General features: G+C 56.0%; 1 protein-coding gene across 3 annotated transcripts in view; it reads left to right on the top strand.

The window, feature by feature from the left end:
* Nucleotides 1–16,877, top strand: part of LOC140399843 (cdc42 effector protein 2-like) — a 28,982-nt gene extending 12,105 nt beyond the window's left edge. The window contains exons 2-3 of one of the 3 annotated variants that reach the window (XM_072489300.1): nucleotides 2,828–3,023; nucleotides 13,396–16,877. In XM_072489300.1, the coding sequence (XP_072345401.1) occupies nucleotides 14,378–15,127 (750 nt within the window). In that variant the 5' untranslated portion in view covers nucleotides 2,828–3,023; nucleotides 13,396–14,377 and the 3' untranslated portion in view covers nucleotides 15,128–16,877. Of the gene's footprint in view, nucleotides 1–2,827; nucleotides 3,024–6,812; nucleotides 7,044–13,395 lie in introns of those variants that run through there. The other 2 variants (XM_072489299.1, XM_072489297.1) reach the window with 2 other exon arrangements.
* Nucleotides 16,878–22,082: the final 5,205 nt, after the last annotated feature.

Below are 22,082 nucleotides of genomic sequence, written 5' to 3'. Positions count from 1 at the left end.
CTTGAGCCCAAAGCAGGAGCCATTGTCGACACTGTTCCCCTACTGCATTCTCCCACCTTGTCAGTGTTATACCCGGTTCACACAAACAGCCCACTCCGCCTCCAACTGTTCCGATGGAAAATAAATTAACAAAATCAAATAAACTGAGGGACAAATTAAAGGGGGCTCCTGCCTCAACCAAAAACAAAGAGCAAACGCCACTGAAAACATCAAACCAAAATGTGGTTAAAATGGAGGACAAGGCAGGCCCGACCCTGTGGGGCCCACTGAGCACGGAGGGCCTCAATACCACCTGCAGACTCTCCAGGGACGCCCGGCTGTGGAAGAGGGGCAGACAGTCGGGTTGGATGGTGCCCTCGGTGTCCCGCTGCTTAACGGCGAGGGCCAGGAGCGGGTTCACCTCCTTCCCTGCCCGTCTCCACACCGAGTCCCAGTACATCAGGAGCGTGGGGCTGAGGTGCCGATAAAACTGGATCCAAAGGTTTTCAAGACACTGAAATGGGGCTGCGGCCTCAAACAGCTCGCACTGTGGCACTGTCAGAGGGTCAGGACTGAGGGAGTGCCGCACTGTCAGAGGGTCAGGACTGAGGGAGTGCCGCACTGTCAGAGGGTCAGTACTGAGGGAGTGCCGCACTGTCAGAGGGTCAGGACTGAGGGAGTGCTGCACTGTCAGAGGGTCAGTGCTGAGGGAGTGCCGCACTGTCAGAGGGTCAGTACTGAGGGAGTGCCGCACTGTCAGAGGGTCAGTACTGAGGGAGTGCTGCACTGTCAGAGGGTCAGTACTGAGGGAGCGCCGCACTGTCAGAGGGTCAGTACGGAGGGAGTGCCGCACTGTCAGAGGGTCAGTACTGAGGGAGTGCAGCACTGTCAGAGGGTCAGTACTGAGGGAGTGCCGCACTGTCAGAGGGTCAGTACTGAGGGAGTGCCGCACTGTCAGAGGGTCAGTACTGAGGGAGCGCCGCACTGTCAGAGGGTCAGTATTGAGGGAGCACCGCACTGTCAGAGGGTCAGGACTGAGGGAGCGCCGCACTGTCAGAGGGTCAGTACTGAGGGAGCGCCGCACTGTCAGAGGGTCAGTACTGAGGGAGTGCTGCACTGTCAGAGGGTCAGTGCTGAGGGAGTGCCGCACTGTCAGAGGGTCAGTACTGAGGGAGTGCCGCACTGTCAGAGGGTCAGTACTGAGGGAGTGCCGCACTGTCAGAGGGTCAGTACTGAGGGAGTGCTGCCCTGTCAGAGGGTCAGTACTGAGGGAGTGCCTCACTGTCAGAGGGTCAGTACTGAGGGAGTGCCGCACTGTCAGAGGGTCAGTACTGAGGGAGTGCTGCCCTGTCAGAGGGTCAGTACTGAGGGAGTGCCGCACTGTCAGAGGGTCAGTGCTGAGGGAGTGCCGCACTGTCAGAGGGTCAGTACTGAGGGAGTGCCGCACTGTCAGAGGGTCAGTACTGAGGGAGTGCTGCACTGTCAGAGGGTCAGCACTGAGGGAGTGCTGCACTGTCAGAGGGTCAGTACTGAGAGAGTGCCGCACTGTCAGAGGGTCAGTACTGAGGGAGTGCCGCACTGTCAGAGGGTCAGTACTGAGGGAGTGCCGCACTGTCAGAGGGTCAGTACTGAGAGAGTGCCGCACTGTCAGAGGGTCAGTACTGAGGAAGTGCCGCACTGTCAGAGGGTCAGTACTGAGAGAGTGCCGCACTGTCAGAGGGTCAGTACTGAGGGAGTGCCGCACTGTCAGAGGGTCAGTACTGAGGAAGTGCCGCACTGTCAGAGGGTCAGTACTGAGAGAGTGCCGCACTGTCAGAGGGTCAGTACTGAGGGAGTGCCGCACTGTCAGAGGGTCAGTACTGAGGGAGTGCTGCACTGTCAGAGGGTCAGTGCTGAGGGAGCACCGCACTGTCAGAGGGTCAGTACTGAGAGAGTGCTGCACTGTCAGAGGGTCAGTGCTGAGGGAGCACCGCACTGTCAGAGGGTCAGTGCTGAGGGAGTGCTGCACTGTCAGAGGGTCAGTACTGAGGGAGTGCCGCACTGTCAGAGGGTCAGTACTGAGGGAGTGCCGCACTGTCAGAGGGTCAGTACTGAGGGAGCGCCGCACTGTCAGAGGGTCAGTACTGAGGGAGTGCTGCACTGTCAGAGGGTCAGTACTGAGGGAGCCGCACTGTCAGAGGGTCAGTACTGAGGGAGTGCTGCACTGTCAGAGGGTCAGTACTGAGGGAGTGCCGCACTGTCAGAGGGTCAGTACTGAGGGAGTGCTGCACTGTCAGAGGGTCAGTACTGAGGGAGTGCCGCACTGTCAGAGGGTCAGTACTGAGGGAGTGCTGCACTGTCAGAGGGTCAGTACTGAGGGAGTGCTGCACTGTCAGAGGGTCAGTACTGAGGGAGCCGCACTGTCAGAAGGTCAGTGCTGAGGGAGTGCCGCACTGTCAGAGGGTCAGTACTGAGGGAGTGCTGCACTGTCAGAGGGTCCATACTGAGGGAGTGCCGCACTGTCAGAGAGTCAGTACTGAGGGAGTGCTGCACTGTCAGAGGGTCAGTACTGAGGGAGTGCCGCACTGTCAGAGGGTCAGTACTGAGGGAGCGCCGCACTGTCAGAGGGTCAGTACTGAGGGAGTGCTGCACTGTCAGAGGGTCAGTACTGAGGGAGTGCTGCACTGTCAGAGGGTCAGTACTGAGGGAGCCGCACTGTCAGAAGGTCAGTGCTGAGGGAGTGCTGCACTGTCAGAGGGTCAGTACTGAGGGAGTGCCGCACTGTCGGGGAACTGAATGATCTGCTGTTTCCGGAAGTTGTAGAAAGGAGATTAGACTTTGGAGTGATTACCTCGCTATTATTTTACAGTTGGGAAAGTTGCTGATGCCCCGCCCAGACTCCGCGTGGACGTGCCAACATTCCGTGTGCAGGATATGAGCCCTGACGTTGGGATATCCTGGTACGGAATGAATATTATCACTTTCTGACGTTATGTTTTGTTTGTGAGAAAGTCGAGTTCTCTAGAATCACTGAACGAAACTTTGGGCTTTGATTTCAACAGAAGGTGAGTCAGAGAGACTGGGTGAGGAGTGCAGGCATTAACCTCCTTCTGTGCAGTGAGGGCCCGAAGAGCATTGGGGCCTCCACAGCTATGAAAGGTGGCGGAGGAAGGGGGTCAGCTGGGACTCCGGGATCCCACTCTGATACAGAGTAAAGCTCCCTATACACCGTCCCCATCAAACACTCCCAGGATAGGTACAGCACGGGGTTAGATACAGAGTAAAGCTCCCTCTACACTGTCCCCATCAAACACTCCCAGGACAGGTACAGCACGGGGTTAGATACAGAGTAAAGCTCCCTCGACACTGTCCCCATCAAACACTCCCAGGACAGGTACAGCACGGGTTAGATACAGAGTAAAGCTCCCTCTACACTGTCCCCATCAAACACTCCCAGGACCGGTACAGCACGGGGTTAGGTACAGAGTAAAGCTCCCTCTACACTGTCCCCATCAAACACTCCCAGGACAGGTACAGCACGGGTTAGATACAGAGTAAAGCTCCCTCTACACTGCCCCCATCAAACACTCCCAGGACAGGTACAGCACGGGGTTAGATACAGAGTAAAGCTCCCTCTACACTGTCCCCATCAAACACTCCCAGGACAGGTACAGCACGGGGTTAGATACAGAGTAAAGCTCCCTCTACACTGTCCCCATCAAACACTCCCAGGACAGGTACAGCACGGGGTTAGATACAGAGTAAAGTTCCTCCACACTGTCCCCATCAAACACTCCCAGGACAGGTACAGCACGGGTTAGATACAGAGTAAAGCTCCCTCTACACTGTCCCCATCAACACTCCCAGGACAGGTACAGCACGGGGTTAGATACAGAGTAAAGCTCCCTCTACACTGTCCACATCAAACACTCCCAGGACAGATACAGCACGGGGTTAGATACAGAGTAAAACTCCCTCGACACTGACCCCGTCAAACACTCCCAGGACAGGTACAGCACGGGGTTAGATACAGAGTAAAGCTCCCTCGACACTGTCCCCATCAAACACTCCCAGGACAGGTACATCACGGGATTCGATACAGAGTAAAGCTCCCTCGACACTGTCCCCATCAAACACTCCCAGGACAGGTACAGCACAGGGTTAGATACAGAGTAAAGCTCCTCCACACTGTCCCCATCAAACACTCCCAGGACAGGTACAGCACGGGGTTAGATACAGAATAAAGCTCCCTCTCCACTGTCCCCATCAAACACTCCCAGGACAGGTACAGCACGGGGTTAGATACAGAGTAAAGCTCCCTCTACACTGTCCCCATCAAACACTCCCAGGACAGGTACAGCACGGGGTTAGATACAGAGTAAAGCTCCCTCGACACTGTCCCCATCAAACACTCCCAGGACAGGTACAGCACGGGTTAGATACAGAGTAAAGCTCCCTCTACACTGTCCCCATCAAACACTCCCAGGACCGGTACAGCACGGGGTTAGATACAGAGTAAAGCTCCCTCTACACTGTCCCCATCAAACACTCCCAGGACAGGTACAGCACGGGGTTAGATACAGAGTAAAGCTCCCTCGACACTGTCCCCATCAAACACTCCCAGGACAGGTACAGCACGGGTTAGATACAGAGTAAAGCTCCCTCTACACTGTCCCCATCAAACACTCCCAGAACCGGTACAGCACGGGGTTAGGTACAGAGTAAAGCTCCCTCTACACTGTCCCCATCAAACACTCCCAGGACAGGTACAGCACGGGTTAGATACAGAGTAAAGCTCCCTCTACACTGCCCCCATCAAACACTCCCAGGACAGGTACAGCACGGGGTTAGATACAGAGTAAAGCTCCCTCTACACTGTCCCCATCAAACACTCCCAGGACAGGTACAGCACGGGGTTAGATACAGAGTAAAGCTCCCTCTACACTGTCCCCATCAAACACTCCCAGGACAGGTACAGCACGGGGTTAGATACAGAGTAAAGTTCCTCCACACTGTCCCCATCAAACACTCCCAGGACAGGTACAGCACGGGTTAGATACAGAGTAAAGCTCCCTCTACACTGTCCCCATCAACACTCCCAGGACAGGTACAGCACGGGGTTAGATACAGAGTAAAGCTCCCTCTACACTGTCCACATCAAACACTCCCAGGACAGATACAGCACGGGGTTAGATACAGAGTAAAACTCCCTCGACACTGACCCCGTCAAACACTCCCAGGACAGGTACAGCACGGGGTTAGATACAGAGTAAAGCTCCCTCGACACTGTCCCCATCAAACACTCCCAGGACAGGTACATCACGGGATTAGATACAGAGTAAAGCTCCCTCGACACTGTCCCCATCAAACACTCCCAGGACAGGTACAGCACGGGGTTAGAACAGAGTAAAGCTCCCTCTACACTGTCCCCATCAAACACTCCCAGGACAGGTACAGCACAGGGTTAGATACAGAGTAAAGCTCCTCCACACTGTCCCCATCAAACACTCCCAGGACAGGTACAGCACGGTGTTAGATACAGAATAAAGCTCCCTCTCCACTGTCCCCATCAAACACTCCCAGGACAGGTACATCACGGGGTTAGATACAGAGTAAAGCTCCCTCGACACTGTCCCCATCAAACACTCCCAGGACAGGTACAGCACGGGGTTAGATACAGAGTAAAGCTCCCTGTACACTGTCCCCATCAAACACTCCCAGGACAGGTACATCACGGGGTTAGATACAGAGTAAAGCTCCCTCGACACTGTCCCCATCAAACACTCCCAGAACAGGTACAGCACGGGGTTAGATACAGAGTAAAGCTCCTCCACACTGTCCCCATCAAACACTCCCAGGACAGGTACAGCACGGGGTTAGATACAGAGTAAAGCTCCCTCTACACTGTCCCCATCAAACACTCCCAGGACAGGTACAGCACGGGGTTAGATACAGAGTAAAGCTCCCTCGACACTGTCCCCATCAAACACTCCCAGGACAGGTACAGCACGGGGTTAGATACAGAGTAAAGCTCCCTGTACACTGTCCCCATCAAACACTCCCAGGACAGGTACATCACGGGGTTAGATACAGAGTAAAGCTCCCTCGACACTGTCCCCATCAAACACTCCCAGAACAGGTACAGCACGGGGTTAGATACAGAGTAAAGCTCCTCCACACTGTCCCCATCAAACACTCCCAGGACAGGTACAGCACGGGGTTAGATACAGAGTAAAGCTCCCTCTACACTGTCCCCATCAAACACTCCCAGGACAGGTACAGCACGGGGTTAGATACAGAGTAAAGCTCCCTCTACACTGTCCCCATCAAACACTCCCAGGACAGGTACAGCACGGAGTTAGATACAGAGAAAAGCTCCCTCTACACTGTCCCCATCAAACACTCCCAGGACAGGTACAGCACGGGGTTAGATACAGAGTAAAGCTCCCTCTACACTGTCCCCATCAAACACTCCCAGAGCAGGTACAGCACGGGGTTGGATACAGAGTAACGCTCCCTCTGCACTGTCCCCATCAAACACTCCCAGAGCAGGTACAGCACGGGGTTAAATGTCTTCACGAGTTTCATTCAGGTTGTGACACAGCAGACAGTGTATTCTCCTGTCTGTCTAGACTGGATTGTCCAATCTTCCCAGTGACCGGGAGCCAGTGTTCTGGGTGACTGCACCACCCAATGTGCAGGTACAGGAAACTGAGCTCATCGCTACTGTCCTTCTCAGCGAATCATGCACCACTCCCATGAACACTCGCAGCTAATCAGTGTTGTTTGCAGAACTTTGGGAGTTTATACTTTGGCAGGCTGACGGGTTGAGTCATGCGTTTGCCTGGTTTGGCTTCACAATAGCAGGCGACTGCATGTTCGTCTCAAAGCGCTCCGAGTGTGCAGTTCAGTCCCTGCAGCCAGCTGTACAATCCGACTGTGTCCCGGGAGGTTCAATGCCATTATTGTAAATCGACTGAGAAGCTGAAGGTTTTCTGTCCATTGTGAATGGAGCTATTGCTGGTCGGTGGAAGATTCTGCTGTCAGATTGGGAGAGGTTTTCATAGCTGCTGGTCCCATTCAAGGTGAAGTCTGAATGAATTAGGGTGTGTTATTTCTGTCTGTCACTGGTCAACATGTAACATTGTCTGTCACTGGCTTAGTGAGTGTCTGTCACTGGGTCAGTGAGTGTCTGTCACTGGGTTAGTGAGTGACTGTCACTGGGTTAGTGTCTGTCACTGGGTTAGTGAGTGTCTGTCACTGGGTCAGTGAGTGTCTGTCACTGGGTTAGTGTCTGTCACTGGGTTAGTGAGTGACTGTCACTGGGTTAGTGAGTGTCTGTCACTGGGTCAGTGAGTGTCTGTCACTGGGTTAGTGTCTCACTGGGTTAGTGAGTGTCTGTCACTGGGTCAGTGAGTGTCTGTCACTGGGTTAGTGTCTCACTGGGTTAGTGAGTGTCTGTCACTGGGTTAGTGAGTGTCTGTCACTGGTCAACATGTACATTGTCTGTCACTGGCTTAGTGAGTGTCTGTCACTGGGTCAGTGAGTGTCTGTCACTGGGTTAGTGAGTGACTGTCACTGGGTTAGTGTCTGTCACTGGGTTAGTGAGTGTCTGTCACTGGGTCAGTGAGTGTCACTGGCTTAGTGAGTGTCTGTCACTGGCTTAGTGAGTGTCTGTCACTGGGTTAGTGTCTGTCACTAGCTTAGTGAGTGTCTGTCACTGGGTTAGTGAGTGTCTGTCACTGGGTTAGTGTCTGTCACTGGGTTAGTGAGTGTCTGTCACTGGGTTAGTGAGTGTCTGTCACTGGGTTAGTGTCTGTCACTGGGTCAGTGAGTGTCACTGGCTTAGTGAGTGTCTGTCACTGGGTTAGTGAGTGTCTGTCACTGGGTTAGTGTCTGTCACTGGGTTAGTGTCTGTCACTGGGTTAGTGAGTGTCTGTCACTGGGTTAGTGAGTGTCTGTCACTGGGTTAGTGTCTGTCACTGGGTCAGTGAGTGTCACTGGCTTAGTGAGTGTCTGTCACTGGGTTAGTGAGTGTCTGTCACTGGGTTAGTGAGTGACTGTCACTGGGTTAGTGTCTGTCACTGGGTTAGTGTCTGTCACTGGGTTAGTGAGTGTCTGTCACTGGGTTAGTGAGTGTCTGTCACTGGGTTCGTGTTTGTCACTGGGTTAATGAGTGTCTGTCACTGGGTTAGTGAGTGTCTGTCACTGGGTTAGTGTCTGTCACTGGGTTAGTGAGTGTCTGTCACTGGGTTAGTGTCTGTCACTGGGTTCGTGTTTGTCACTGGGTTAATGAGTGTCTCACTGGGTTAGTGAGTGTCTGTCACTGGGTTAGTGTCTGTCACTGGGTCAGTGAGTGTCTGTCACTGGGTTAGTGTCTGTCACTGGGTTAGTGAGTGTCTGTCACTGGTTAGTGTCTGTCACTGGGTTAGTGAGTGTCTGTCACTGGGTTAGTGTCTGTCACTGGGTTAGTGAGTGTCTGTCACTGGGTTAATGAGTGTCTCACTGGGTTAGTGAGTGTCTGTCACTGGGTTAGTGTCTGTCACTGGGTCAGTGAGTGTCTGTCACTGGGTTAGTGTCTGTCATTGGGTTAGTGTCTGTCACTGGGTTAGTGAGTGTCTGTCACTGGGTTAGTGTCTGTCACTGGGTTAGTGAGTGTCTGTCACTGGGTTAGTGAGTGTCTGTCACTGTGTTAGTGTCTGTCACTGGGTTAGTGAGTGTCTGTCACTGGGTCAGTGTCTGTCACTGGGTCAGTGTCTGTCACTGGGTTAGTGACTGTCTATCACTGGGTTAGTGAGTGTCTGTCACTGGGTTAGTGTCTGTCACTGGGTTAGTGAGTGTCTGTCACTGTGTTAGGGTCTGTCACTGGGTTAGTGAGTGTCTGTCACTGGGTCAGTGTCTGTCACTGGGTTAGTGAGTGTCTGTCACTGGGTTAGTGAGTGTCTGTCACTGGGTTAGTGTCTGTCACTGGGTTCGTGTTTGTCACTGGGTTCGTGTTTTGTCACTGGGTTAGTGTTTGTCACTGGGTTAGTGAGTGTCTGTCACTGGGTTAGTGAGTGTCTGTCACTGGGTCAGTGAGTGTCTGTCACTGTGTTAGTGTCTGTCACTGGGTTAGTGAGTGTCTGTCACTGGGTCAGTGTCTGTCACTGGGTTAGTGAGTGTCTGTCACTGGGTTAGTGAGTGTCTGTCACTGGGTTAGTGTCTGTCACTGGGTTAGTGAGTGTCTGTCACTGGGTTAGTGTCTGTCACTGGGTTCCTGTTTGTCACTGGGTTCGTGTTTTGTCACTGGGTTAGTGTTTGTCACTGGGTTAGTGTCTGTCACTGGGTTAGTGTCTGTCACTGGGTTAGTGAGTGTCTGTCACTGGGTCAGTGTCTGTCACTGGGTCAGTGTCTGTCACTGGGTTAGTGAGTGGCTGTCACTGGGTTAGTGAGTGTCTGTCACTGGGTTAGTGTCTGTCACTGGGTTCGTGTTTGTCACTGGGTTCGTGTTTGTCACTGGGTTAGTGTTTGTCTGCCGCACTTCATCAGCTGTGCCTCCCCAAGGCCCAGCTCGCTCCCTCGTGGGTCTCTGCCAGAGAAGGTTTTCCTGCTTCTCCAGCCTAACCTTCCCGCTCCCACCTGATCAATCCCTCAGCTGCATGAGCCCGGCTGAGATTCTCTCCCTGCTCTGTGCTCCAGTGAGGGGGAGCAGGAGGAATGGCCGGGGCAGGTTACCCTGTCACAGAGCCAGTGGAGATAGCGAGTGGGCAGTAACACAGCCGCAGACACTCTGTCAGCCCAGTGGATCACTGTGTGCTCTGAGTGAGATAGCTCGCACATCTGTGTGCTCTGAGTGAGATAGCTCGCACATCTGTGTGCCCTGAGTGAGATAGCTCGCACATCTGTGTGCTCTGAGTGAGATAGCTCGCACATCTGTGTGCTCTGAGTGAGATAGCTCTCACATCTGTGTGCTCTGAGTGAGATAGCTCGCACATCTGTGTGCTCTGAGTGAGATAGCTCGCACATCTGTGTGCTCTGAGTGAGATAGCTCGCACATCTGTGTGCTCTGAGTGAGATAGCTCGCACATCTGTGTGCTCTGAGTGAGATAGCTCGCACATCTGTGTGCTCTGAGTGAGATAGCTCGCACATCTGTGTGCTCTGAGTGAGATAGCTCGCACATCTGTGTGCTCTGAGTGAGATAGCTCGCACATCTGTGTGCTCTGAGTGAGATAGCTCGCACATCTTGACGCTGGTTGTGTGTCTCCCCTCACTGAGACATGACTGCGGTAAATCCATCCCGTCGCACAACAGTCTGTAAACCTCGTCAAATAAACATCAGTGTGCTCTGCTCAGTCTGATACCCGGGGATTGGGTTCAATGTGACACTGTTGTTTCGAGTGTCTCATTTCACTGAAATCTTTTATAAACAGAGATACATATGTTCATACACTCTCTGAAATATACACACATATATACACACACGCACAGACATACACACACAGACACACACAGACATTCACACACAGACATTCACACAGACATACACACACTTACACGCACACACAGACATACACACACGGACATACACACACACAGACATACACACATACAGACATACACACACACATACACACGGACACACACACAGACATACACACACATACAGACATACACACACACACAGACATACACACACACATACACACACGGACAGACACATACACACACAGACATACACACACACAGACATACACACATACAGACATATACACAGACACATTCACACACAGACACGCACACAGACATATACACACAGACATAGACACACACACACACACAGACATATACACACACACACATAGACACACACACGGACATACACACAGACACACACAGACATATACACACACAGACATACACACACAGACACACACACACAGACATATACATACACATAGACACACACACGGACATACACACACACACTTACACAAACACACACACACACAGACATACACACACGGACATACACAGGCACACACAAAGACACACACACGGACATACACACACACACTTACACAAACACACACACACAAAGACACACACACGGACATACACACACACACTTACACACACACACACAGATACACGCACAGACACACGCACACACACGCACACACACACAGACGCACACACACACAGACGCACACACACAGACGCACATACACACACACATACACACACACACAGACAGACAAACACACATACACACACACACACAGTCGCACACACACACACACACATATCTGCGATACCTTAAAACTGAGTAAATCGTTGGCACCTTAACCCGGAACTGAATTGGATTCCCTGGGTATGTTCTGCTTCAATCCGCTTCCCCGTTTCTAAAACAAAACCCACCTGTGAGCACACAGCTTCCTGATTCCTCCTCCCTCACCCGGTAACAGGGGGCTGTGACTGAAGGACAAATTCCCCATGGCTTTCCCCGCTCAGGGCGTCCCCGCTCAGGGGGTCCCCGCCGCAGGGCGTCCCCGCTCAGGGGGTCCCCGCCGCAGGGCGTCCCCGCCCAGGGCGTCCCCGCCGCAGGGCGTCCCCGCTCAGGGCGTCCCCGCTCAGGGCGTCCCCGCTCAGGGCGTCCCCGCTCAGGGCGTCCCCGCCGCAGGGCGTCCCCGCCGCAGGGCGTCCCCGCTCAGGGCGTCCCCGCTCAGGGCGTCCCCGCCGCAGGGCGTCCCCGCTCAGGGGGTCCCCGCTCAGGGCGTCCCCGCCGCAGGGCGTCCCCGCTCAGGGGGTCCCCGCTCAGGGCGTCCCCGCTCAGGGCGTCCCCGCTCAGGGCGTCCCCGCCGCAGGGCGTCCCCGCTCAGGGGGTCCCCGCTCAGGGCGTCCCCGCTCAGGGCGTCCCCGCTCAGGGCGTTCCCGCTCAGGGCGTCCCCGCTCAGGGCGTCCCCGCTCAGGGGGTCCCCGCTCAGGGCGTCCCAAGGTGCTTTGTAGTGAAAGTACTGTCATACCTGCTGTGATGTAGCAAATGCAGCAGCCAATTTATGTCGTGATCTCTGTACATCAATATCCATGATCAATGTGTGGAAAAGTAGCACAGTCAATTCAACACTAGGTATCTCACTCTCAGATGGTATAAGAAAGACTTTCCTGCTCTTTCTGAGAGAATGTACTTCAGGAGACAGAACAGACAAGACCTAGAATAGCTAGAGAGAGCAGTTCTAAGTTATTTCATTATTACATTGTATAGTTAGTTAGTTATCTTTACTATATTTTATTTCAGCACTGACCCTCTGACAGTGCGGCACTCCCTCAGTACTGACCCTCTGACAGTGCGGCACTCCCTCAGTACTGACCCTCTGACAGTGCGGCACTCCCTCAGTACTGACCCTCTGACAGTGCGGCACTCCCTCAGTCCTGACCCTCTAACAGTGCACCACTCCCTCAGCACTGACCCTCTGACAGTGCGGCACTCCCTCAGTACTGACCCTCTGACAGTGCGGCACTCCCTCAGTACTGACCCTCTGACAGTGCAGCACTCCCTCAGTACTGACCCTCTGACAGTGCGGCACTCCCTCAGCACTGACCCTCTGACAGTGCGGCACTCCCTCAGTACTGACCCTCTGACAGCGCGGCACTCCCTCAGCACTGACCCTCTGACAGTGCGGCACTCCCTCAGTACTGACCCTCTGACAGCGCGGCACTCCCTCAGTACTGACCCTCTGACAGTGCAGCACTACCTCAGTACTGACCCTCTGACAGTGCAGCACTCCCTCAGTACTGACCCTCTGACAGTGCGCACTCCCTCAGTACTGACCCTCTGACAGTGCAGCACTCCCTCAGTACTGACCCTCTGACAGTGCAACGCTCCCTCAGTACTGACCCTCTGACAGTGCAGCACTCCCTCAGCACTGACCCTCTGACAGTGCAGCACTCCCTCAGTACTGACCCTCTGACAGTGCAACGCTCCCTCAGTACTGACCCTCTGACAGTGCAGCACTCCCTCAGTACTGACCCTCTGACAGTGCGGCACTCCCTCAGTACTGACCCTCTGACAGTGCGGCACTCCCTCAGTACTGACCCTCTGACAGTGCGGCACTCCCTCAGTACTGACACTCTGACAGTGCGGCACTCCCTCAGTACTGACCCTCTGACAGTGCAGCGCTCCCTCAGTACTGACCCTCTGACAGTGCAGCACTCCCTCAGTACTGACCCTCTGACAGTGCGGCGCTCCCTCAGTACTGATCCTCTGACAGTGCGGCGCTCCCTCAGTACTGACCCTCTGACAGTGCGGCACTCCTTCAGTGCTTCCAGTTGTGGTGAAAGTTCATTGAGCTGAAACATTAACTCTGTTGCTCTCTCCACAGACGCTGTCTGAGCTGAGCTTTCTTCCAGCCTCTTTCTGTGTAGTTTCTCACTGTTTCTCTTGCCTGTTTTGGCTGCAGGTGATGCGTGAGGTGCGTGACGAGGCGGACGGCGAGAGGATTGTTGTCTTTTACTGCCGGTGAAGGAGTCGAACTGCAACTCGCCAGAGTGAATCTTTGTGTGGATGGGAATCGCAGCTTGCTGTTGAGTTTGAGCCCTTCCTGGGGAAATTCATCCCTCCTGTCGCCCTCCCTCTGCATATTCCCGCTGAAATATCCCAGAAATATCGCTCAGCTGCTGCAATCGTGTGAGAGTGGCTGCAGGACTTTCTTCGCCTGAATCGGGGGAGACAAGTCATCTTCACTGAAGACAGCAGCTGACTGTTACAGGGAGAGAGAGGGAGACGGAGAGACACAGAGAGACAGAGACAGAGAGAGGGGGAGAGACAGAGAGAGAGAGAGAGACAGAGAGAGAGAGAGAGACAGAGAGAGAGAGAGACAGAGAGAGAGACAGAGAGAGAGAGAAAGAGAGACAGAGAGAGAGAGAGAGAGACAGAGAGAGACAGAGAGAGAGAGAAAGAGAGACAGAGAGAGAGAGACAGAGAGAGAGACAGAGAGAGAAACGGAGAGAGAGACAGAGAGAGAGACAGAGAGAGAGAGACAGAGAGAGAGAGAGAGAGAGAAACAGGGAGAGAGACAGAGACAGACAGAGACAGAGATAGAGACACAGAGAGACAGAGAGAGGGGGAGAGACAGAGAGAGAGAGTGAGAGAGAGAGAGAGAGACAGAGAGAGAGAGAGAGACAGAGAGAGAGAGAGACAGAGAGAGAGAGACAGAGAAAGAGACACAGAGAGAGAGAGACAGAGAGAGAGAGACAGAGAGAGAGACACAGAGACAGAGAGACAGAAAGAGAGAGACAGAGAGAGAGAGACAGAGAGAGAGAGGGAGAGAGAGGGACAGAGAGGGACAGAGAGAGTGAGAGACAGAGAGTGAGAGACAGAGAGAGAGACAGAGAGAGAGAGACAGAGCGAGACAGACAGAGAGACAGAGACAGCAACAAAAGATGTCAGCCAAGGCCCCCATCTGTGTGAAGCGGACCACCCGGAGAGGAAAGAAGGAAAAGTTACGCGACATCCTGTCTTCCGAGATGATCAGCTTGCCGCTGGCAGATTTCCGCCACACCATTCACATCGGCAGCGGGGGGGAGGACGACATCTTTGGCGACATTTCCTTCCTGAAAGGGAAGTTCCACCTGCTGCCGGAGAGACAGGCCAGCACCTTGGCGAGGAAGGCTGGGCGGTACGTGTCCTACGAGTTGACCAGGGCCGCCAGCCTGTACGGCGAGCAGCAGCCATCCTCGCCCCTCTTGAAGAACGCCATCTCCCTGCCGGCGATCGGGGGCCCTCGGCTCGTCGCCCTGCCCGCGGCCGGGGCCCCCCCCAAGCCCCCCAGGCTGCACCTGGGCGATCAGGAGGGAGAGCCCCCAGCCAATGAGACGCCCTCGGGGCAAACGGACAAGAGGCAGGATGGTCCGGATTCCGGCCTCCGCGCCCGGCAGTCGGAGGCAGAGGGACATTCTCGGGATGAGCAGGCTACCAACAGCCTGGCCCCCTCGAAGGGGGACTTTGTGGTGACGGACGTTCCGGAGAGCAACTTGCTTTCCAACGCCGTGTCCCTCCTCTCCCTCCACCTGGACCTGGGTCCGTCCATCTTGGACGACGTCCTGCAGATTATGGACAAAGAGCAGGAGGTGCGGCCCAGTGTGGCCAACCTGGAGCCCGGCCCCAGGTGCGAAATCCTCTCCGTCCAATAGGAGCCCCGACGTGGAGGAGGAGGGGCATTCACCGAGACTGGCACTGACCCAGGTGATCAGCGTGCGAGACAGACGGCGGGGGGGACACCTAATCGAATCAATATTATCGAAACAAACTGGAGAGCTGAGGCGAGGAAGCTGAGTGCTTCAAGACTATTCACCCAGGAGAGCTTCACCCCCCACCCCCCCCACTGTGCCAGAAACATCTGACCCCAATCGTTCCTCCACTTCCCCCCCTGTGTATGAGGCTCTGAATCCTCACCCCTGGTATTGAGGAGATCCTTTCGATCAATGTTGTGTGTGGGGGGGTTATTATTTAGTTTGGAGGTGGGGGCGAAGTGAGAGGTGCAAACAGCCATTCCAATGTTTCCTGGTTCCTCGGCAGATTGAGGACACTGGCTGGCGTCTCTGGGAGTTTGTGATAAATGGGGGGGAGGGGGGGGGGTCTCCGTCAATGTGAAGTGTGGCATTCTGGTTTCTCCACCCCTGCCCTCCCATGGACAGGGCCTCTTCAACGCCGCGCTCCCCATTCACCTCTCACCCTCCACCACCACCCATCCCACGCAGGCCTCCTCCAGGCGGGGAGCCCTCTGTCGCCCCGTGCCGCCTGGTAACTTTGATCTGAAAGGGGGTCACCGATCAGGTGGCGCAGCGACCCTTACCCAGGCGACGGAGCCGCTGCGTGGAGCTTAAAGACTCTCAGAAGAAGAGCAAAGGGCGGTTCTCCCCTGTGTCCTGAGGCACAATATTTATCCCTCAGCCAACATCATTAAAGATGGATTTGTGTGGACGAAATGGTATCCAACGTCTGAAAAAGCTCTGCGTTTCTACAGTTCCACAAAACGCACTCATTTGTTCCTCTCTCCAGCTGCTCACGGATGGCGATGGCCGTTGGATTCTGCACCTGCGATGCTCCGCGGCAGTCGTCACCTTCCACAAGCAGCCTGGGGGTTTGTCTGAGCCGCCGGCCTGGGTTGCAAACCCCAGTTAGGGGGGAGAGGCAGCTCCTCCTTTTCCGTGGCGTTCCCTCGGAAAGTGTGAGCTTGGCCCAACTCAGTGTCGCCCCAATCCCGGCTTGGAACTCTGTCCTGGCGTCTGCGCTCACGCCCCCGGCCGGAGCTGCCGGGGCAGTGTCGAGGGAGTGCTGCGCAGCCAGCCTGAGGGCAGTTGTTAAAACAGGAACTCGCATGCTGGAGATAATATCCCACAGCACCGTGCACGGAGGAACGGGACGGCTGTGTGCCCTCGGCCAAAAACAGATGAATCCCTTCCTGCAGATTGTTCCTGGGATCTCTCTGTGCACAACTAGGTTACCATGAAGCCGACAGAACAACAATTACACTTCATAATCCAAAACACACTTTGGGATATTGAGAGGATGAGACAGGTTTTAATCACAAACACGGAACAATGATTGGACTCCAAGACTACTGATTTATCAGGATTTCACCTTTCCCCAAATCTTAGTTTGTACTTTTTTCAATTATATTTTTGTTATTAAGGGACAATTTAGCGCGGCCAATCCACCTGCCCTGCACATCTTTGGGTTGAGGGGACGAAACCCACGCAGACACGGGGAGAATGTGCAAACTCCACACGGGCAGTGACCCAGGGCCGGGATCGAACCTGGGACCTCAGCGCCGTGAGGCAACAGTGCTATCCACTGCACCTCTCCCCCCCCCTCCCCCCCCGTGAGGCAGCAGTGCTAAGCGACTGCACCGCCCCCCCCCGTAAGGCAGCAGTGCTAACCCACTGCGCCGTCACACCGTTGGTTTATTTGTACTTTAACATGGTCCAATCCCCAACGCTCCCTCAAATCCCATTCCTCCAATCACCAACTCCCTCAAATCCCATTCCCCCAATCCCCAACTCCCTCAAATCCCATTCCTCCAATCCCCAACTCTCCCGCAAATCCCATTCCTCCAATCACCAACTCTCCCTCAAATCCCATTCCCCCAATCCCCAACTCCCTCAAATCCCATTCCTCCAATCCCCAACTCCCTCAAATCCCATTCCTCCAATCACCAACTCTCCCTCAAATCCCATTCCCCCAATCCCCAACTCCCTCAAATCCCATTCCTCCAATCACCAACTCCCTCAAATCCCATTCCTCCAATCCCCAACTCCCTCAAATCCCAATCCTCAAATCACCAACTCCCTCAAATCCCATTCCCCCAACCACCAACTCCCTCAAATCCCATTCCCCCAATCCCCAACTCCCTCAAATCCCATTCCTCCAATCCCCAACTCTCCCTCAAATCCCATTCCTCCAATCACCAACTCCCTCAAATCCCATTCCTCCAATCCCCAACCCTCCCTCAAATCCCATTCCTCCAATCCCCAACGCTCCCTCAAATCCCATTCCTCCAATCCCCAACTCTCCCTCAAATCCCATTCCCCCAATCCCCAACTCCCTCAAATCCCATTCCTCCAATCCCCAACTCTCCCTCAAATCCCATTTCTCCAATCCCCAACTCCCTCAAATCCCATTCCTCCAATCCCCAACTCTCCCTCAAATCCCATTCCTCCAATCCCCAACTCCCTCAAATCCCATTCCTAAAATCCCCAACTCTTCCTCAAATCCCATCCCTCCAATCCCCAACTCCCTCAAATCCCATTCCTCCAATCCCCAACTCTCCCTCAAATCACATTCCTAAAATCCCCAACTCTCCCTCAAATCCCATTCCTAAAATCCCAAACTCCCTCAAATCCCATTCCTCCAATCCCAACTCCCTCAAATCCCATTCCTAAAATCCCCAACTCTCCCTCAAATCTCATTCCTAAAATCCCAAACTCTTCCTCAAATCCCATCCCTCCAATCCCCAACTCTCCCTCAAATCCCATTCCTCCAAACCCCAACTCCCTCAAATCCCATTCCTCCAATCCCCAACTCCCTCAAATCCCATTCCTCCAATCCCAACTCCCTCAAATCCCATTCCTAAAATCCCCAACTCTCCCTCAAATCTCATTCCTAAAATCCCAAACTCTTCCTCAAATCCCATCCCTCCAATCCCCAACTCTCCCTCAAATCCCATTCCTCCAAACCCCAACTCCCTCAAATCCCATTCCTCCAATCCCCCAATTTTCCCTCAAATCCCATCCCTCCAATCCCCTAACGTTCCCTTTGAATCCTAGCCCTTCAGCACACTGACTTTCCTGTCAGGCTGGGTGAGAATCTTGGCTGTGATGCCTCCTGTGGCGGGATAGCCGGCCGGGGCTCTGTGTTCAGGTTCACACCTGGACCATCGCGTGGGAGGCATTGAAGGGTCGGCCCCAGTCTCCATGATGGGCAGAGGTGGGCACACCAGAGGAAGGAGCGGACTTGCATTCGGATAGAACCCCGTCACGACCTCAGCACGCCCCAAAGTACTTTTGCAGCCCAGCCACTCCTATGGGAGGGCTTCCGGAACAATCCTGAACAATTGCCGTCTGATTTGATTTGTGCTGACTTCGGGGGGTGGGGGGGGGCATGCTCTCGAGAACGCCCACAGCTAGCAAGAACCCGGCCGTTATCACCCAGCCGCTCGTGGGATTTCACTCCTCTCTGTCAAATCTCCTCAGTCTTTTCCTCATCAAGGAGAGGTGAGCTTGCTCAGGTGCAGTTTTAAGGAGCGTCTTTAAGAAGGAGAGAGAGGGGAAGAAAGCGTGGGAAAATGCTAACAGGCCAATGCAGAGGGTCAAGGGATTATCCGAACTCCCGGAACTGCGGCCCCTATGGTGCCTCCTTCAGGTCAATTGTTTTCATATTTTTAATCAGTTTTTTTTTTAAAAACCTCAGACGGTTAAAGGTTATTCCGAGGCGAGCTGTTTGTAGTGGAGCTTTTGTACAGCTGTGATTCAGCTCCCACACTCCCCGGCCTCCACAGACCACGACAACCCATCCCACGTCCTCGTCCCATAAACAACAACATCCTGCATTGACATAGCTGCCGTGCTGGAGGAGAATGTCCCAGGCCCTTCCTACTGGAACATAAATCAGACAAACATTGGACAAAGGATCTCGTGACACACCGCGGAGTGGTCACGGGCGCAGAGGGAGGCTATTCGGTCCATCGTCTCTGCACCGTCTCTCCAAACGAGCATCATGACTTAGCGCCGTTCCCCGGGCATCGTGACTTAGCGCCGTTCCTCGGGCATCGTGACTGAGCGCCGTTCCCCGGGCATCGTGACTGAGCGCCGTTCCCCGGGCATCGTGACTGAGCGCCGTTCCCCGGGCATCGTGACTTAGCGCCGTTCCCCGGGCATCGTGACGTAGCGCCGTTCCCCGGGCATCGTGACTGAGCGCCGTTCCCCGGGCATCGTGACTTAGCGCCGTTCCCCGGGCATCGTGACGTAGCGCCGTTCCCCGGGCATCGTGACTCAGCGCCGTTCCCTGGGCATCGTGACTCAGCGTCGTTCCCCGGGCATCGTGACTCAGCTCCGTTCCCTGGGCATCGTGACTCAGCGCCGTTCCCCGGACATCGTGACTGAGCGCCGTTCCCTGGGCATCGTGACTGAGCGCCGTTCCCCGGGCATCGTGACTCAGCGCCGTTCCCCGGGCATCGTGACTTAGCGCCGTTCCCCGGGCATCGTGACTAAACGCCGTTCCCTGGGCATCGTGACTGAGCGCCGTTCCCCGGGCATCGTGACTCAGCGCCGTTCCCCGGGCATCGTGACTGAGCGCCGTTCCCCGGGCATCGTGACTGAGCGCCGTTCCCCGGGCATCGTGACTGAGCGCCGTTCCCTGGGCATCGTGACTCAGCGCCGTTCCCCGGACATCGTGACTCAGCGCCGTTCCCTGGGCATCGTGACTGAGCGCCGTTCCCTGGGCATCGTGACTCAGCGCCGTTCCCCGGACATCGTGACTGAGCGCCGTTCCCCAGGCATCGTGACTGAGCGCCGTTCCCCGGGCATCGTGACTGAGCGCCGTTCCTCGGGCATCATGACTGAGCGCCGTTCCCCGGGCATCGTGACGCAGCGCCGTTCCCCGGGCATCGTGACTGAGCGCCGTTCCCCAGGCATCGTGACTAAACGCCGTTCCCCGGGCATCGTGACTTAGCGCCGTTCCCCGGGCATCGTGACCTAGCGCCGTTCCCCGGGAATCGTGACTTAGCGCCGTTCCCCGGGCATCGTGACTGAGCGCCGTTCCCCGGGCATCGTGACTGAGCGCCGTTCCCCGGGCATCGTGACTGAGCGCCGTTCCCCGGGCATCGTGACTGAGCACCGTTCCCCGGGCATCGTGACTGAGCACCGTTCCCCGGGCATCGTGACTGAGCGCCGTTCCCCGGGCATCGTGACTCAGCGCCGTTCCCCGGGCATCGTGACTCAGCGCCGTTCCCCGGGCATCGTGACTTAGCGCCGTTCCCCGGGCATCGTGACGTAGCGCCGTTCCCCGGGCATCGTGACTGAGCGCCGTTCCCCGGGCATCGTGACTGAGCGCCGTTCCCCGGGCATCGTGACTGAGCGCCGTTCCCCGGGCATCGTGACTGAGCGCCGTTCCCCGGGCATCGTGACTGAGCGCCGTTCCCCGGGCATCGTGACTGAGCGCCGTTCCCCGGGCATCGTGACTGAGCGCCGTTCCCCGGGCATCGTGACTTAGCGCCGTTCCCCGGGCATCGTGACTGAGCGCCGTTCCCCGGGCATCGTGACTGAGCGCCGTTCCCCGGGCATCGTGACTGAGCGCCGTTCCCCGGGCATCGTGACTGAGCGCCGTTCCCCGGGCATCGTGACTGAGCACCGTTCCCCGGGCATCGTGACTGAGCGCCGTTCCCCGGGCATCGTGACTCAGCGCCGTTCCCCGGGCATCGTGACTCAGCGCCGTTCCCCGGGCATCGTGACTTAGCGCCGTTCCCCGGGCATCGTGACGTAGCGCCGTTCCCCGGGCATCGTGACTGAGCGCCGTTCCCCGGGCATCGTGACTGAGCGCCGTTCCCCGGGCATTGTGACTGAGCGCCGTTCCCCGGGCATCGTGACTGAGCGCCGTTCCCCGGGCATCGTGACTGAGCGCCGTTCCCCGGGCATCGTGACTGAGCGCCGTTCCCCGGGCATCGTGACTGAGCGCCGTTCCCCGGGCATCGTGACTCAGCGCCGTTCCCCGGGCATCGTGACTCAGCGCCGTTCCCCGGGCATCGTGACTCAGCGCCGTTCCCCGGGCATCGTGACTCAGCGCCGTTCCCCGGGCATCGTGACTGAGCGCCGTTCCCCGGGCATCGTGACTGAGCGCCGTTCCCCGGGCATCGTGACTTAGCGCCGTTCCCCGGGCATCGTGACTCAGCGCCGTTCCCCGGGCATCGTGACTCAGCGCCGTTCCCCGGGCATCGTGACTCAGCGCCGTTCCCCGGGCATCGTGACTCAGCGCCGTTCCCCGGGCATCGTGACTCAGCGCCGTTCCCCGGGCATCGTGACTTAGCGCCGTTCCCCGGGCATCGTGACTCAGCGCCGTTCCCCGGGCATCGTGACTGAGCGCCGTTCCACGGGCATCGTGACTTAGCGCCGTTCCCCGGGCATCGTGACTGAGCGCCGTTCCCCGGCATCGTGACTGAGCGCCGTTCCCCGGGCATCGTGACGGAGCGCCGTTCCCCGGGCATCGTGACTTAGCGCCGTTTCCCGGGGCATCGTGACTTAGCGCCGTTCCCCGGGCATCGTGACTCAGCGCCGTTCCTCGGGCATTGTGACTCAGCGCCGTTCCCCGGGCATCCTGACTGAGCGCCGTTCCCCGGGCACCGTGACTCAGCGCCGTTCCCCGGGCATCGTGACTCAGCGCCGTTCCCCGGGCATCGTGACTCAGCGCCGTTTCCCCGAGCATCGTGACTCAGCGCCGTTCCCCGGGCATCGTGACTCAGCGCCGTTCCCCGGCCTTTTCCCCATTACCCCTGCCAATTGTTTCCATTCAATAACCCCCCCCACCCCCTCTCGAATGTCTCGATTGAACCCGCCTCCACCACACTCCCAGGCAGCGCGTTCCAGACCCCAACCA

This window comes from Scyliorhinus torazame, chromosome 24 (genome assembly GCF_047496885.1).
Source record: "Scyliorhinus torazame isolate Kashiwa2021f chromosome 24, sScyTor2.1, whole genome shotgun sequence".
Classification (NCBI taxonomy): Eukaryota; Metazoa; Chordata; class Chondrichthyes; order Carcharhiniformes; family Scyliorhinidae; genus Scyliorhinus; species Scyliorhinus torazame.
Note: the sequence above shows the minus strand (reverse complement) of the source record. Positions and strands in the feature narration are given on the sequence as shown.